At 34.9% G+C, this 19,738-nt stretch overlaps 1 protein-coding gene across 1 annotated transcript in view; it reads right to left on the bottom strand.

Annotated features, from left to right (window-relative positions):
- The window catches only part of ACTR3 (actin related protein 3), a 66,240-nt gene that overhangs the window by 10,210 nt on the left and 36,292 nt on the right, over positions 1 to 19,738 (bottom strand). Inside the window, exons 5-8 of the mRNA XM_029934685.1 lie at positions 15,866 to 15,961; positions 13,424 to 13,531; positions 8,215 to 8,358; positions 6,091 to 6,264 (exon numbers count right to left, since the gene is read on the bottom strand). Of these exons, the coding sequence (XP_029790545.1) occupies positions 6,091 to 6,264; positions 8,215 to 8,358; positions 13,424 to 13,531; positions 15,866 to 15,961 (522 nt within the window). The remainder of the gene's footprint in view (positions 1 to 6,090; positions 6,265 to 8,214; positions 8,359 to 13,423; positions 13,532 to 15,865; positions 15,962 to 19,738) is intronic.

Raw genomic sequence — 19,738 nt, 5'->3', positions numbered from 1 at the left:
CTTTTAAAAACAGTTCAAGAATTTGCAAAAAAATTAGCAATTCCTAAAATGAACACCCTTACTCTTTCAAACAGTTTATCATCAGTGTTCAAGTTCAGATACCTATACTTTTGTCTAGACAAAACAAAAACCACAGTGAATTCTTCAAATGACAAGAGGAACTCTGGCATGGAAAAATCTAGAACTACCCAAGACAGAATCTTAAAATTCACTTGGGAAGTGACACAGTTCATATGATACAAAAAAAAGGGGGGGTCTATTCTGCAAAACATGATGAACTGTACACACATACCTCATCTTGTTTTCTATACTAAAAGCACCAATAAAGATAATTTATTAAAAAGGCATAATCCCAAATGTATGGAGAGAAGAGAACAGGAAGAAACAGCAACAAAATTTGGCAAACTAGAATCTGGAAAGCAGATGGACAAGACCTTGCACTCCCTCCAAAACACTGAGTAAGTCATCAGTAGGGAAAGCCAAGAATAAGGCTGTTTTCTCTCACCAGCCCTCCTCCCTCCCCCTACAGAACTGGCTGTACCTGTTAGCACTGCAATGGAGGTAGAAGGAGGGCAGGGAGGAACACTGGTTGAAAATGTCTGTGAAGAACAATTAAAGTCCTAAATCCCACACAAAGAAGTCTATCAAAGGCCTCCTCCTCATCCAAGGAGCAAGCTGGCTTATCTATTCTATAAGGAGAATTGATTGGCCCTGGGACTCTTACACATGCTAGAAAGAATGAAAGCTGGGGGGTTTTAAATGAAGGTATACAGCCTAATGGTGACACGCAAATGCCGACCCTCTTGCCCATTTGGCTGCCAACCTTTGCCCTCCAGGTAGCAATCCTCCTGGGAATCAGATTACCTGATATGATCTAAGGGAACACACATAGGGCTTTCTACAAAGAAAGGCCAACAGGCCCTACACCCACAAAGCTCAGATTTCCAATCAGGTTTTTAGTGTCCCCCTACTTAAATTGAGTGGCTCCCAAAAAATCTCTAGCATGGAAAACACAGGAATCAAAACAAAGAGAAAGGTAATCTGGAAGAAAGAGACAATACACAAAGAAGAAAACTTCAAAAGCCCTAGACTAATATCCTCAGAGAACCAGAAGGTACACATCCATGAAACAAGAACAGAGCAACATAAAAAAGGAACATTCAAAAACAGACATAGGGGAAGCCCTTGAAAATTAGGTATGTTAGAAGGTTCAGAAGGTAAAACTGAAGAAACATCTAGAGAGTAAATAAAAAGATGAAGTGCAACTAGAAGAGAAAACAGCACATCAGAATGCCACGGGAACAAAGGGACAATCTACAAGCAGCTAGAAAGAAAAAAAGCAGGTCCTATATAAGGTTTAGAAATCAGAACAGTTTTGACTTCAAGTAGTAATGGGTAACTGAACAAAGGCTTCAGAAGGCTGAAGAAAAATGATTTACAATCTAAGATTCTATACTCAAATTATCAGACAGATGTGAAGATAAAAATGAATACATTTTCAGACCTGCAAGGTCTTGAAATTTTCAGCCCTCATGTACCCTTTTTACCAGGAACCTCACTGGCAAATGATCCCCACCAAAATAAAGACAGAAAAAGATACGAGATAGAAGGGAGAAGACTCAAAGTGAGAGGCAACAGGAATCCTCACAATGATGGTGACAGAACAGGACAACTCTATAGCAGGTACAAAAGGAAACAGTTTCAGACTGGGATGGGAAGAGGCTCTGGAAATCTAAATTGATGATAAAAAAACCTCTTCATCTGAATACCCTGTCAAGACAGTTATAAAATTGGTGGATAGAGTTTAGAGGTGAATTAAGGATCATTTTTTAAACTAAGCAAACAGCTTACTGTTTTCCATGGAAAACAAAATATAAAATAGGACAGGAAATATTTCATGATAAACTACATGACTCAGAGCTGATTCAAATTTGTACTGACAAAAATGTAATAAGCACTGAATTTTCACCTAACTGAAATTATAATGTATTTATTGTGACAAAAGGGTATGAAAAAGTACTGTTTGTTCTGGGGACAAAAGAAGGGGAGAGAAGACAATCCTCATCTTCCATAGAAACTAAATAACTTGGAAGGTGCGAGGTCACCAAAGCAATCTGTAGCTGTGGAGGCGATCACCAAAACTTACAACTACAGAAGGTTGAAGTGCTCACCTCGCAGGGAAAAAATAGGGAGAGGCGCATATGAGTATCCAGGGCACTCCTAGTTTTTGTCAGAATTTAAGTAACTAGGGCTTTGAAACAATGTGCATATATTAATAACTGATCCTATAAAACAACTATGAAAAAGAAGAAAAACAGATTTCTCACACCAAAAATTATTTTCAAAGAAAAAAAGTGCTATGGAGAGTAAAAGATGATACAAAGTTTTGGGGTGCCTGCATGACTCAGTTGAGCATATGACGTCAGCTCAGATCATGATCTCACAGTTCGTGGGTTTGAGTCCCATGTTGGGTCTGTGCTGAACACTTGCTCAGAGCCTGAAGCCTGCTTCGGATTCTGCGTGTCCTTCTCTCTCTGCCCCACCCCCACTTGCACTCTGTCTCATTCTGTTTCTCAAAAATAAATAAATGTAAAAAAAAATTTTTTTAAGATGGTACAAAGTTTTTAAAAATCTTAAGAAAACTTCATATATCAAATATTTCTTAAATTAATGAAAAAATTATATAAATGGAAAAATTATATATGAAATATTAGAAACTCATATCCAAACAACTATCCCTTTCCTAAGCAGCATGACAACCAAAACATCAGAGTTTCTTTATATATCTAATGTCTCAGGGTTTTTAAGACTTTCAAGACATTAGCGGAAGATGTCTGTAAAGAGTATTCTACTCAAATGGTTCTCCTTTAAAATCCAAGATATCTCTTATCTCCTATTGCCTTATGGATCCCATGGTAATGATTCTGTAGGCTAAGACTCTGGTTCTGGATCTTCTGCAGTACTCTAATTCCTGTCCTCAACTTGAAGGCTTAGTATTTGTCTTCAGCATTTCAACTTCAATTGATGCTCCTTAACCCAAGTGATCCTTAATCCATTTCTACTTCAAGAATCACATATACATGGCCCCAGAGGAAAATCTGACCTCACTTCCAGCTACGTGGTTACCTTTCTCTCCATCTTCTTGAATCACTACTAAAATGACATAAAGAAATTACAAGGAAAGTTAAATGTCCAAGGACAAAAAGAAGAAATAAGTAAAAATGAACAAAATACTTCAACTCTGTTTGGAAGACAAAAAAGGAATGTTATAGCGTAAGAGCTTCCATGCTTCAGATTCTGTGCCTTCCTCTCTCTCTACCTCCCCCTCATGCTCTTTGTCTCTCAAAAATAAAAATAAATAAACATTAAAAAAATATTTTTACTAAGTGCTTTCAGAGGGGGCATATCATCCCGTAGAACCTTCAGAAGTCCCCAAAATTTAAAGTATAAGACACCACACAAGGAAAAGTAAAACGAGATTTTTTTTTTTAAATGTTAAAATTCTCTATATAGAAAGATTGAGACCCCCCCACTGCAGGATCCCTTCCAGATCTTGTAAAACCAGACAGTTAATTACAACTTCAATGAATAAATGAAAGAATGAACAAACAGAAAATAAAACAAATGAAGATATGAGGCAAAAATTTAGGAAAAGCTCAATTGTAAAATAAAAAAATAATTACAATAGCATCTCAAAAGCAAAAAAACATTAACAGGTATAATACCATAAATACTATAAAACTGAGTAAGCCAATAATTAGAACATAACAGGCCAAACGAAGAGGGTCTAAGAAAAATACCAACTAACCTAAAAGGAAGTTAGCAGATACATTATTTACATTGATATGTCATACGACAGGCAGGTAAGTGAAAATCTGGAGGTAATTGCCAAGGGCGAGGGCTATATGCGAGGTCCTGGATGCTCTGCAGAGCACAAAAAGGGGCAGGGGATGAGGACCTGCTGTTTTTGTTTTAAGCCTGTCAGTATTATCTGACTTTTAAAACTATATGCATATATCCTTTTGTTGATTTGTATTTTAAAAACTGGAGAGAACATGTGCTGTCTAAAACCTTAAAACACCCACATACTAGTCTGACCTTATCCTTCAGGTGGCTCACCCCTTTGCTCCCAATTTATAGCTATTTGCACTTCATCATAATCTCCAATTCCTGTCCACATCCTTCACTGTCCCTAAATAATTCAGGCCTTCAGATTCAGGCTCTTACACCCTGCAAAGCTTTGACCTCTGCCTTGTCAAAAACCTTTGTTCCTTTCCCACAACTGCCTGGGAGGGAAAACATTGTTGTATGACTCAAAGTTCTGAGTCTCTAACTTCCACTACTATGAACAGAGTTACCCTCTCAATTCTCCTCACTAATGATTAACATACAAGTTATTGTTCTCTCCCAGCCCTCAACTATACGTCCATTTCCTTCTTCCAACACAATAACTTGATTCCCCTTCATGAAAAATAAAATTATGCACTGTGACAATGAACTTCCTCAGCTACCTGCCTGCTCCTCCGTCTACCCTTCCCAGCTCCACATTTTCCTGTACGCATGCATAACTCTTTACCGCTGCTGGAGTAATCCCTCTTAAAGACAAAACTAACCTCAGCCTTATTCTTGCAAATGAGTTCTTACCAGTCCCTCCTTCATCTGGAAAGCTCAAATAAACTCACCTGTTTCCAACACAATTCACACCTCTGTTCTAATTCATCCAACCCAGTGTAGCCAGAGTGACCTTTCTAATACCATTCATAAATCTGTGTCATTTGCACTGAAGATTTCTGCACAATTCCAAAATCCAGTAAACTCATTTCTGTGCATATTAGTCTCTCATGAACACCTTTCTGGACCCATCTCCTAACACTCCTTTCCTTTCTACTTCTATCATCCAGCTCTCTTCTCTCCCAGACTTCTCTACCCAAACTATCTCCTCTGCCAGAAACATGCTCCCCTAACACACCTGCCTGACAAATTCCTATTCATCTTTGAAGTCACAGTTCATCTGTTACCTCCTCTAAGAAATTTCCATAGTTCTCTCAAGCTGACTTAGATGTTCTTTGTTCCTATGCCCTCCCCAGATCCATGCATATTAAAGTAACTAACTGTTTAGATACTCATCTCCCTTAATGTCTGAGCTCAGTAAAAGATAAAATAATTTTTCATCTTTTAATACTTAAACTGAGACCATGAAAATTGTATTCACTTACTATTCGCTAAGAGAACAGTATTTTTTTTTAAAAACTGTTCTTAATGTACAATAAACACAAAAAGCATTTAATGTAATTTATTAATAGGTTTCTGACCAAGGCGCATGGGTGGCTCAGTCAGTTAAGCATCCCACTTTGGCTCAGGTAATGATATCATGGTTCAGGAGTTCAAGCCCCACATCGTGCTCTGTGCTGAGCCTGGAGCCTGATTCAAATCCTGAGTTTTCCTTTCTCTCTCTTCCCTCCCCTTGCTCATGCTCGCTCTCTCACTCACTCGCTCTCTCTCTCTCTCTCTCTCTCTCTTTCAAAAATAAACACTAAAAATATTTTTTATATAAGTTTCTCATACTAAGTTACTAGAACTTTTCATTATTAAAACACATATTTCATTAATTTAATAAAACTTGTATATTACTAGCATTTCATAGAGATACAAAACTATTTTGCTAATAATATTTTGTTACAATAGTTCACTAAAGATTTTTGGCCTAATGGTCATTTTATATGAGGGCAGAGGTAGTTCTAGAACTTATCTCAAAATATTGATTTAAATGGTCATAAATTTTAAGGGCTCCCCTCTTTGCATGACCTCACATAAACCACAAATATTAAAAAGGCAATTGTCAGTTTCCTAAATGTGTGAAAAATAGTAACTTGTTTAGCCTATTTCAACATAGGCAATCTTTCCTCTTGAAAATGATTAATTCCCTATAGTATTTTAGTATACAAAAGAAAGTTCCTGAGATTAACTCTTTCCTGAATATACTATAGCTGACTGACAATTTCTGCCAAATATTTCAAAACAATTCCATCTAACAAAAAAAAAAAAAAAAAAACAACCAAAAAAACAAAAAACAAAAAACAAAAAACTTACCTCTGGATGAAAAAAGATTTCAGGTCCCAAGAATCTTTCATAACCAACATCAATAGAAAATTCTTTCTTTGAGATAGCATTGATCCCAGTATATTGCTTAATCCACTTTGATCCATCTGTGTCATACTTGTTAAATTCTTTTACTAAATCTGGGCAAACATAACTATAGCGCTCCTAGAAAAACAAAAAACTGAGTAATTATTTCCTCATTTTAGTTTACAGAAAATTAAAATGACATATTTTCAGTAAATAAGAATCAAATGAACAAACACCTTCAGAAAATAAAGAAATTAAGCTGAAGAAAATTTTATGTTATGGTCGTAGCCTTGTACAAATAAAAAGCTCGTCTCATCTCCTACATACAATTCCTGGCTTCATACATAAATTGATTAAGATTTGAACAACTGAAGAGACCATCTCTACTATCTCAATGTTATTCCATGAAAACATTCATTAATGTCATTCAACATTTTAAACTACTTCAGTAATTAATGGAGTTTGCATTCTAGAGAAAAGAAAACATAAAATACATAAGAACCAGAGAGTAAATAATAGTTGGAATAACCACATAAATTAATACAGATACTTAATCCTTAATACCTATCTGGAACAAAACTAAATATAGTCTAAGTAAATGAGCAAAAGAAAAATGACTAAAAATATAAATTATTCTTTTTTACTATAACACCTACAGTGCTAAATTGTTCCATATCTGATTACGTTCTAGGTAAAATTTTTTATCAAAAATGCAATTCAAAAATGTTATGGGTTATAACATTCTATTTGCAATTTATGGCTCCTGAATCCAAATCTCTGGTTTTTTTTTTCCTTTTAAGCCTGGGTGGCTCAGTCAGTTAAGCACTGACTCTTGATTTTAGTTCAGGTCATGATCTCATAGATCCTGAGTTTGAGTACACATCAGGCTCTGTGCTGATAGCATGGAACTTGCCTGAGAGTCTCTGTCTCCCTCTGTCTCTACTCATCCCATTCTCTCTCTCTCTCGCTCTCTCTCTCTCTCTCTCTCTCTCTCTCTCAAAACACACAGACACACTCATTTCACCTATTTTTGCACAGTAGGAATTCTAATCCACGACAGCTACAAATATTATTACTAATGATCAAAAGACATAAAAGGAAAAAGTACTGGAATACAAAGGACAATCTGATTATGCTACCATAGGTCTTTCTTCAAACCTTAGAAGTAGCAATTACATGGAAATAATAAGTTTTAAAAGACATTCAGACTAAGCATCAGTATTCTCTAGATTTAAATCCTTGGTGCTCTTGTCATTTCTTTAAATTCCAAAGACTTCCCAAAGATGTTAAAGCAGTAATGTTCATATTAATTTTTTTACATATTTAATTTTGATGCCACCATTGAGGTGAGTTTTATCAGCCATTCAGTAACTCCTTTACTACTAAAAACAGTGAATTCCTTTTCATTCCTAAGCTTTGACAATGAAAGAAACCCTATAATCATGCAAATACAGGCAAATAAATAGTTATTTCTGCTGGGGCAGTTTTGCTTTCACATACTGAAAACATAGGACAAACCCACAGAAATATGTTTAGGTACACTGGCAAATGAGAAATTTAAAAAGCAATGCTAAATATTTTGATAGTTTACATAAAGCACTGATAGACTTAATGTAACATATAAATTATTAAAACACCTTAAATAGCTTTCACATTCTTCTATTTGCCATATCACTGGAGCCAAACATCACCTGTATTCTATAGACAAATGAAACCAATTACATAAAAAAAAAATTTTGCAACAGAAAACCATGAGGATTAAAATAAAGAATTCAGTGAAGAAACTGAGACAAGAGGACACTGAAGTGAACTAATTATTTCTACAATGGGGAATAATCATAGAAATGTATGCTCAAGTATACAAATGTTCTTGACTCAAATGTGAAATGTGGAGACAACAGGCACAAGGCTAATAATTCCCCAAAAGTTATTTACAAGAAATACAGAGAAAACATACACATAATTAAGAGTAATGATTTACAAAAGGTTTTTTAAAGTACTGTTCTTCACCTAACAGTTTCTCATGTTAACACTGTAAAATTTGATTTTAATTTCTAAATGAATTACACTCTCATCATTACTTTGTACCTTTACTGCCTTAGCAGTTTCCAAAGATTGTTCTGGAGGGATTCCTACTTCTCGGTCTCTCAGCAACTGTTGAATAAAATATGTTATGTCTCGTCCTGCGATTGGAATGTGCTTAATACAGCTGCCAATCACATACCCTTCGGCCTAGATGGAAAAAAAAAAGTGTCACATTTACTTGCATTGATTTCAAGGTTAATGTAACTAATCACAAAGACTAATTTCCCAAGTTGGTATATTTATAGTCTCAAGTATTGTTTTATCGCAGGAGGATTCTTCTAGTCTTTACTCCTCAAGTCTATTCCTTACAGTACTGTATTACATAATTTATAATACTATACAGATATTATGAACAAGAATGGCCAGTAACTCAGATCTATTCTTTTACTGCTAAGAGTTTATAACCAAGACTGAACTGACTGAACAGCACAAACAACGAATTTCAGAAGTATTAAATGTTTTGATATTAGACCAGATAGAAAATTATTTTAAAACCTTTTATAATTTCAGTAAACAGTTTAGACAACATTGCAGGAAATTTGTAGTCTACAAACTATCTTTTTTCCTACTGATGTAGGTACCAGTTTCACAAGGCTGAGGCATTCTATGCATCATCATAATGCCAAATAACTAAATTCCATACAATGAATCCAAATTTTCTGATAGGAGTCAGAGGTACAAAAAGTAATGTAGCAAAATTAAATTTCATTAACAAAGAATATTAGGGATGTCCTCATCTGGCCATGACAGATTATTTGTGATTGGATTTATCCTCTCACCTTAAAGAAAAAACAGTACAAATGATATGAAACAAAGGTTTTCAGACAGTGAACAACAGGTCGAGTAGGGCAGTGCTCCCCAAGAGGAGAGAAACAAGATGAATGCTAGGAACATCCCATCTCACTGCCTCCGAGAGTTCCCACACAGCAATAACAGGAGGGAAAGCCCAAGCAGAGCCCGGGAGTCTCATTAAGTTAAGGATACAGAGTTTTGATTTAAGAGAGTCAAAATTGCTACAGTTTCCAAGTCAAACTACTGAAGTGGAAGGAGCTGCACTGACAAACTCTGGAGATGTGAAAAGTAACACGATAGCTGACTAGTAATCACCACAGCCATATTAGGAAGCCATCAAGACCAGAGAAAGAACCTCTAGAAAGGAGAAAACAAAATAATCTCCAAAGCTTATGCATAGCTGGGAACAGTCTACCTTCCCATTAATTACAGTTTAAAGATCTCAAACACAGGGCATTGAGTAGAGTCCTCAGAAGGGTAGGGTGAGGATAGAGTAGAACCAGACAAAAGACTATTCCAGACTTGCTCAATAACACTTAAAAGGAGCTCCTAAAAGAATCAAATGATTCCTAGTAACTTAACTGTGTTCCATGAAAGAAATCTCAAAATATTTTAAGAAGCCCCCAAACCCAGGACACAACAATGTGAATATACAGTACCTAATGAAAAATTATAATCAAGCAAGGAAACAGGAAAATACAACCCATGACTGGGAGAAAAATCAAAAGCAAAAGCAAAAGAAATACCAAAGATAATAGCATTGATAGCCAAAGACACCAAAACTACTACTATATATTCCACAAGAACAAGATCAATAGAAACATAAGTTGGAAAGAAAGGGAAGATAAAAAAGACCCAAAGAGAACTTCTATGAAGAAAAATAAAACATCTGAAATAAAAAATATTCTAGGGGTTCAGTTGGTTAATCCTACAACTTCAGCTCAACTCATGATCTCACGGTTTGTGAGCATAAGCACCATGTCAGGCTCTTTGCTAACCAGCTCAGAACCTGGAGCCTGCTTCAGATTCTCCCTCTTTCCCTCTATCTTCTCTCTCTCTCTCTCAAAAATAAACATTAAACAAAAAAAGAAGAGCATTTAAAAAATATATGCTAAATGTGATAGAGCAAATTAAGTTAACTGCTCTAATAATTAAAAAAAAAAGTAAACATGAGGACAATAACGAACCATTTAATTCATGAGTTCCAGCCCCACATCAGTCTCCGCGCCCACGGTACAGAGCCTACCTGGTATTCTCTCTCTCAAAAAACTTCGTGGAGAATAGAAAAAACAACAACAACAAAAAACAGAAGAATACATATATCACAAACTGCTAAAAACTAGTGGACCAGGAATATATTACAAGAAAATCTTGATGGCAGCCGGACAAAGAAGAAACATTACAAAGAAACAAGCTTAGGAATAATACCAGACTTATTTTCAGAAACAGTATAAGCAAAAGGACAGTAGAACTACATCTTTAAATTACTGAAAGTAAAAAGCTATCAACCTAATACTCTATACCAAGTAATAGCTTTCAAAAATGAATAGTTTTTCAAACAATGTACATACATTGTAAGAGTTCATAGTCAGTAGACTAGCACTTTAAGGAAAGCTAAAGGCCATCACCATCATTCTGACAGGAAATTAGGCTAGATGGAAATCTGGACCTTCATAAAGGAAACAAGCCCTAGAAATGATAAGTGCATAAATATGAAAGAAACCTATTTTTTTAGAGATTACGATTTGTTATGGGCTGACATGTCCCGCCTCTCCCAAAATTCTCATGTTGAAGTGCTAACATCCAATACCTCACAGTGTGACTGTATATGGAGACAGGGACTTCAAAGAGATAATTAAGTTAAAATGAGATGATCAGAGTTGGCCCTAATCTAATATGTCTTACATTTTTAAGAGATTAGGACACAAAGGGAAGACCATGAACAGATAAATGGAGAAAATTAGGCCATCTTGATAGAAGACACAGAGAGAAGCCTCAGAAGAAATTAACCCTGCCAACAACTTGATCTCAGACTTTATTACCTCCATCTGTGAAAAAATTAATTTTCTATTGTTTGAGCCAGTCTGTGGTACCTTGTTACAGCAGCCCTAACAAAACTAATATGCTATTTACAATGGAACAAAGTAATAACACAGTGTAAGTTTTTAACATGTAGAAGTAAAATGAGTGACAATTATAGTTCCAAAAGGAAGTACAAGTACAGTACCTACTTATGAAACATTAGAACATTATTTGCACTTCAATTACAAATTCAAGATGTTTATAATAAACTCGAGAGCAATCACCACAAAAAAAGAAATGACAGTAACAAAGAAGTAGAACATAGCTAAAAAGTCAGTAAAGAAAATAAAACAGAATATTAAAAAATACTCCATTAATTCAAAAGAAAGAAGGAAAAGAGTACCAAAACAGGAACATCCAGTTCTTTATATCTTTACAAAATTTCCCTCTTTTTCATGTTCATAACTTCTATTTGAAAATTACCTCCTATTGAAAATTATCAAGATACTGATATTACTGATTAATTGTATAGATGTTCAGACTTGGGTCAGCCAGAACCAGTTCAAATACTAGCTCCATAACCTACTATTTGCTGATCTTAGGCAATTCATTTATTTTCATTTTAAATAGGTAAAGAGAGGTCCTCAAAGGATAATATAACCTACATAACAGATTTTGAGGGTCAAATAAGAATTTGAAATGAAAATTTTAAGGTGTATGTACCACTAAGAAAGAAAATTATGATGCCAAACTGAACTATAAAAAAAATGAAATACTGGACACATTCCAATTGCCAAGATATTAAAATATCCCCCAATGGCAAAATAAAATGTGGCATAGCCATACAATAAAATATTACATGGCATAGCCATGTAATGAAATATTATGTAGCAATAATAATAATAGAAGTACTATACATGCTACAATTTGGATGAATCTTGAAAACTTAAGGCTTCATGAAAGAAGCCAGTCACAAAAGACCACAAAGTTTATGACTCCATTTATGTGAAATGTCCAGAACAGGCAAATCTATTGAGACAGAAAGTATGTGAGTGGTTGCCAGTGGCTAAGGTTATCAAGGAGAGAGTGACTGCTAGTGGATAGAGCGTTTCTTTTTAGAGTCATAAAAATGTTCTAAAATTGACTGCACTGATGGATGCACTTTGTGAATATAAAAAAACCCACTGAATTATACATTATAAATGGGTGAACTGTATGTTGTATAAATTGTATCTTAAGAACGATGCTACTAAAAAAGGGACAATTAATACCAAAATTATGATGACATTGGGAGAGTCAATTATGACATCTAATCTAAGTCACCCTGAGGATGTAATCCTCAAGAGGTTGCCTGATCCATTAAAAAGGGGCACTTGTGGAGAAGAGCACTGGGTATTACATGGAAACCAACTTGGTAATAAACTATTAATAAGTACAAAAAATAAAAAAAGTAAAAAAGTAAAACCCTCTCTTTGCAGGACAAATTAGAAATAAAAAAAAATAGGTATGAGAAAATGAAAAAATAAAAGTTCAAAATAATTTCATTCTTTACAAGACATCTAATATACTGTAAACATTATTTGAAAAGCTAAACCTTTATATGTATATCCATCTAATATTATCAAGTATGAATTCAAGTGGTCATTTTCAATGTACCAGGCACAATAAAAACCCTAATTTGTCATTACGAATTGGAAGCACAAACGCCTTGGCAGAAAAAATGTTATCTGATGTATTTTTCTTAATATCCTTTACTAAATCCAAACCATAAAGCACAATCATAACTTCAACTTTTTATTAAAAAAATTTTTTTTCTGGGGCACCTAGCTGGCTGTCAGTAGAGCATGTGATTCCTCCTGATCTTGGGGCTATGTGTTCACGGCCCAATATTGGGCATAGAATTTAATTGTAAAAAATAAGTAAATAATTTCCCAAAATTTTAACAGCCATGAACTTTATTATAAACTATTTAGTTAGCCTATATACCCAACTGCAATCTGTTAACTAAGGATAGCAGAAACTATCAAGTGGCTAACATACACACACAGACATATCCAACAGGAAAACAGAATTCCAGGTTGAAGAAAAGAAAGGCAAAATATATTTCTATTCCAGTTACTCCAACATTTCCTAATTATGAGTTAGAAATAATTTCTAATATCTTTAGAATCATTTTCTAATTACAGTACAAACCTATAGCAAAATAAAGATTTCAGAATTTGTTTATAGAATTTTAATATTATTTGAACAAAATACAGCTAAAGCTGAATGACCAGATTAGAGCCGATTTTTAAAGTATAACATTTAAAATTTTCTAAAAGTAGTATTAATTCATATAATTTATTTCTGCCAGACGTGTTATTTGCTGTCCTATTTGGTAATTGTAAAATAGTCTTACCACAGGAATGACATGAGTGACACCATCTCCACTGTCTATTACAGTACCAGTCAATGTCCGTTCTCCTACTTGTCTTGAGGTCCAAGATGCAGCTAAGGCAAGAACAGCCTTTGACACACACACACACACACACACACACACACACAAATTATGACAGGCAAAAAAAAGAAAAAGAAAAGAAACAAGGGCAAAGAATTAATAGAAAAAAACTATTTCAATGGAGTACTTCAATTTTAAATGTACAATTGACTCTTGAACAACACCAAGGTTAGGGACACTGACCCACCCCCCAATACAGGCAGTTGAATATCCAAGTATAACTTTTAAATCCCCCAAAACTGAACTACTAATAACCTACTGTTGACTAGAAGCCTTACCAATAACCTAACAGTTGATTAATAGAGATTTTGTATATTATATTATAAACTGTATTCTTACAAAAAGCTAGCTAGAAAAAAGAAAATGTTAAGAAAATTGTAAGGAAAACACATTTACAGTACTCCACTAGACTTATAAAAAAAAATCCATGTTAGTGGACTCACGCAGTTCAAAACTCGTATTATTCATGGTCAACTATAGTATTTTTGGAAAGAAAATACACAAAACTAATTTACATTATGCAATAAAATTACTCATCCTTGCATTTTAAGACTAACTTATAGGCTTATATTCACTTTCAGGGGCATATTCAAAAATGTTCCATGTTTTTGTAACAAGGGCCATTTTTCTCCTAAACCCCACAAAATGGGGAAGAGTAACATGAAATATTACAGTACTAAGAGTGCCAGGACTTAAACTATGTTTATATGGGCTAGCCTAAATACAAACCACAAAGTAAAGTGAAAGGAAGATCAAAAAATACACAAAGACCCAATCACCAGTTATTCCATACATAGATGGAATTACCTCTAAGGTAAGATTAGCTCCAAATTTTCTAAGTGCTACATGCATTTAGAAATATGTAACAAGTTATTCAACCATAGAAAAAGCCATTATACTCTTCTAAATATTACGATTTAATCAGGAAACAAACACTGAGGGGATTGCATTTTTCAATGCAAAATACTGCCATAGGCAGCAAGATACGATTCTTTTTTAAAAAGTTTATAAATTAAGAAATTAACATAGCTAGTTCATTTTTTAAAAACTAAATTTCATACAATCTAAGCCTCGAATAAGATATACAGCCAATAATTAAGAACAGAGCTAAAGTGGCTTTATTTTACCTACTTGCAATATAATAGCTGAAAGGGACCTAGAAAGTTATCTAGGCCATCCTCCCATTTTAGCACAAGATCACACACCATAATCACTGTGACCTAAGAGAACTATACAATAGTTTACATACTTATTAAGCATTTTAATATGATAGCTAGGCATCACATTTGCTACAGGGTTAAAAAACAAGAGGTGAGCTGTAATCCTGAAGGGTAGGAGAGAAGCCATTCCATGAAGATATACTTACAAGTAAGTTCAATATAATACTACAGGGATTTATGATATATGGAAAGCAGAGGGGCAAAAAGTAGAAGGTGGTCCAACATACCTAGCAGTAAGTTAATCAAAACAGACTATGAAAAAGAATACAATAAATGTTTCAAGGATAAATGAATATGTATATAAAGTTCCTGACCTGGAGCAAACACTCACTAAATATTAGTTCCCTTATTTCTGTCTCATGAAAGCTTTGAATTATCACAAGACCATTAACTTATTTCCTTCAACACTTCTCTTTTGTTGATTAGCTCTATTCCCTATGATTTCTAAATTATTGATTCAGGAAAGAACTATAGTATACTTCGAGGTTATGAAAAATATGTATTTTTTAAGAGCAAATTAAACCTTAGATTAAAAATTTTTTTTACGGCACTGGACTTATTTTTCTAACTTTAATTCCAGCATATTTAACATACAGTGTTATATTAGTTCCAGGTGTACAACACAGTGATTCAACAATTCCATACATCACCCATGACTCTTCATGCCAAGTGTACTCCTTCATCCCCCACCACCTATTTCACCCACCCCTCCCCCCCATCTCCTTTCTGGTAACCATCAGTTTGTTCTCTATAGTTAAGAGTCTGTTTCTTGGTTTGCCTCTCTCTTTTTGTCCTTGAAAGCATGGCGTTTCAAAAGCACTCAGAACATACTCAAACCATAACTCGCCCCATGACTAAGTCCCAATCTTATGAGTACTACAAGGAGATCCTATGAAAGACACTCTTTTGCTCTCCCTTTAATAGTGAGGAATGAAGTTGAGGAGGGAAGATAAAGAAAAGTATAAGATACAGTTTTATTTAACATATATTTACGAAGAGCCTCCTCTCTGTAAGGTAGTGGACTAACAGAAACAAGACATTCTCTATTCTTCTGGTTAAATGGGGCAAAGAGTTAGATTAAAATTTAAGAGTCATGCTTATGTTGACTTGTGAACTTGCTTACCTGCACAGCAATGTACAAGCCTGGAACATTGAAGGACTCAAACATTATTTCAGCAGTATATTCCCTGTTTTCTGGGGTATTCAGTGGAGGTTCAGTCTATTAAATTGAATAACATATTAAATAGACAAGATCAGATTATTCTGGTAACTTTATAGACAATTTTTAAATAAGAAATAATTTATGTCATTTTATTTAAAAATCTTTTTTTCATGTTTATTTTTTTGAAAGAGAGAGAGAGACAGAGCGTGAATGAGGGAAGAGCAGAGAAAGAGGGAGACAGAGAATCTGAAGCAGGCTCCAGGCTCTGAGCTATCACACAGAGCCTGATGTGGGGTTTGAACTCACGAACCACAAGATCATGACCTGAGCTGAAGCTGGATGCTTAACCAACTGAGCCACCCAGACACCCCTATTTAAAAGTCTTTTAATTAAACTTTTAAACTTGCAGGTACAAAGACAAACATACAGACCAAAGGAAAACTAATATAAAGAATTCAAACAGATCTATGTGTATATGAACACAATATAGTTCTTCACACAAGAAAAGAAACTGACTTCCTATGTCACACCATTAAGAGAAAAGAGACCCAGTTAAATCATCTTGTAAAAGGGTAATGACAGACCTTCAGGGAAACATCAATCATGATCTGCTGATGGAAGAATTCTCAAGACATGTAATATTTTCAGCAGGATGCTCCTGGTCTACTTATTACTACAGCAAAAAAGTCAAGATTCTATAAATTTATAGCATGGCTTCTTGGAAAATGTTACAGAAGTCCTATAACTGTTACAAGTATTAAATTGGATATGTGTAGGGGCATCTGGGTGGCTCAGTCAGTTAAGCGTCCAACTTCAGCTCAGGTCATGATCTCACGATTCATGAGTTTATTAGCACTGGGCTCTGTGCTGACAGCTCGGAGTCTGGAGCCTGTTTCAGACTCTGTGTCTCCATCTCTCTCTGCCCCTCCCCTGCTATGCTCTGTCTCTCAAAAATAAACAAATGTTTAAAAAATTAAAAAAAAAATGAAGAGGTTTACACCATTTTCTCTCATTTATGTGACCGCATACATCATTTAGAAACCTGTAGGTTAATTAAGTCTGGGCCAGAATGCATCCCAAGGCAAGAGTGGATTGAAGAAACAGTGCCTGCAATCCTGGACTTCATGTTTCATCTATGCTTAAATCATTTACATTATTAAAGCTTGAAACTGGGAAAGACCTCTAATTCTTACGAATCTGATTTGACAATCCTTTTTGTTATCTCAAATATTTAAACAGAAAGGTAAAACTTTTAAACTTCAGAAGAATTGCCTTTTTGACCTTGAGATAAGAATGATTCCTTAAATTTCAAGAGCACAAATTACAAAGAGAAAGATGGATACAACTTTAATTCATTGCAAATTAAATGTCTTTTCTAATTAAAAAAACTATAAAGTTTTGAAAGAAAAAAGTAAACTAGGAGTAAACTTTTTACATACGTAAATGCTTTAATACTAAACTCCCTGATGTGTTTACACTTATTTAAAAGAGTTTTAAAACTATGTTCAGGGGTTTGGAGATAATTCAGTGATAGGCACATAGAAAATTAAGCACACTAAAAAAAAACAAGGCAGTTAAATTATAAACGTCAAGAAAAACAGAAGTTCTATATAAAATATAATCAGAAGACCTCCCAAGGAAAATATACAAATACCTAATAAGCACATGAAAAAGTACTCAAGATCATTAGTCATCAGGAAAATGCAAATTAAAACCAAAATGAGAAATCTTATACACCCACCAGAATGCTAAAATTAAAAAGACTGACACACCAAATGTTGGATAGAATGTAGAACAACCAGATTGCTAACACATTGCTGGTGGGTGTGCAAAAAGGTACAACCCCTTGGAAAAAATTCTGAAAGTTTCCTATAAAACCAATCATGCACCTACCCTATGACACAGCAATTCTGTATCTAGGTATTTACACAAGACAAATGAAAACATGTCCACAAAAAGACTTGTATAAGAACGTTCATAGAGACAGCTGGGTGGTTCAGTAGGTTGAGCTTCTGACTCTCAATTTCAGCTCTGGTCATGAACCCACGTCCACTCTGCTGAGTATGAATCATGCTTGGGATTCTCTCTCTCTCTCTCTCTACACCCATCCCCTGTTCGTTCACATGAGCAAACACACACTCTCTTCTCAAAATACACATTTAAAGGGCGCCTGGGTGGCTCAGTTGGTAAGCGCCCAACTTTGGCTTAGGTCATGATCTCACAGTTCGTGGATTCGAACTCCACATTGGGCACTATACTGACAGCTCAGAGCCTGGAGACAGCTTCAGATCCTGTGTCTCCTTCTCTCTCTGCCCCTCTCTCTCTCTCTCTCTCTCTCTCTCTCTCTCTAAAATAAATAAACACTTAAAAAAAAGAGTTTTAAAAAAAATAGACATTAAAAAAAAAGTTTACAGTGACCAAAATATGGATACTAATCAAAAATTTGAAACAGCTCAGGTAATCATCAATAAGAAACTGGAAGGTGAGGTACATTCATACAACAGAATATGATCCAGCAACAAATTACTGGTATACCCAACAATGTGGATGAATCTCAAAGATTACTCTGAATGAAGGCATACCAAATAGCTCATCTTGTACAATTCCATTTATACAAAACTCAAATATAAGCAAAACCAATCTGTGCTGGAAAAAATCAGAACAGTAGTTGCCTCTAGAGCATAGCGGCATAAATTAATCAGAAAAGGTCATCAGAAAACTTTCCAGGCTGATAGTAACGTTCTATATCTTGATAAGAGTTGAGGTTACACAGATATATTCATCTGTCAAATCCAGGAGATGGGTGAACTACATCCTGTATCCTGTAAGACAAATCCACCCCACTTCTTTCTGTAAATTCTATTTGACTGGAACACAGCCATACCCATTCATTTAAGTATTTTCTGAAGCTGCTTTCCTGCTACAACAGCAGGCTGAGTAGATGCAAGAGACGATCTGGCACTACAAGCCAAAAATATTTGCTATCTGATCCTTCAGAAAAAGTCTGGCAATGCCTGGTCAACATCTACAGAATGGTAGAATTAAGATTTGTACATCTGATAGAATGTGAATGTTATATACGTGAAAGAACTATAAACAAATAATGAACTCTATTTGATAATATGCATGGTAATGTATTTAGGGGTGAAATTACTCCATCTACAACTCATTATGAAGTAATTAAGATTGTGGCACCTGGCTGGTTCAGTCCGTTAAGCATACAATTCTTGATTTTGGCTCAGGTCATGATCTCACAGTTCACGGGTCTGAGCTCCACACAGGGCTCTGTGCTGATGGTGAGGATCCATCTTGGAATTCTCTCCTTCTCTCTGCAGCCCCCACCCACACACATGCCACACACATGCTCGCTCTCTCTCTCTCTCTCTCTCTCAATAAATAAACTTTAATAAATAAATAATAAGATGGAATGATGGAAAACCTAAGAGCTGTCATGAAGCAATTATAATAAAATTAGAGTCTAGGTTGTGTACACGTGGATATTTATTGCAAAGCTCTTTTAACTGTGTTTATGGTTTACCCATAAGCAACATTCACAAATCACCATAGTAGAATATAGAATACTGATTTACCAAAAATTATAATATAACTATATTGCAGGTAGGGGGAGAAGATAGGGACTTTGTGTTAAGAGAAGGGGGATAAAAGGAAAAGAATAAAAGCCTCATCTTTCCTACTAGGTACTTAGTAGGTAGTGTCTAATATTTAATTAAACAAACAAGAAATAGAAAACATGTTTAAATTTATGAAATAACTAGCACAAAAAATTCTTAAAAGTTTAAAGTGTTTTCCTCTGGGGAATATGAATCAAAGGTT

This window comes from Suricata suricatta, chromosome 3 (genome assembly GCF_006229205.1).
Source record: "Suricata suricatta isolate VVHF042 chromosome 3, meerkat_22Aug2017_6uvM2_HiC, whole genome shotgun sequence".
In the NCBI taxonomy this organism is placed as follows: domain Eukaryota; kingdom Metazoa; phylum Chordata; class Mammalia; order Carnivora; family Herpestidae; genus Suricata; species Suricata suricatta.
Note: the sequence above shows the minus strand (reverse complement) of the source record. Positions and strands in the feature narration are given on the sequence as shown.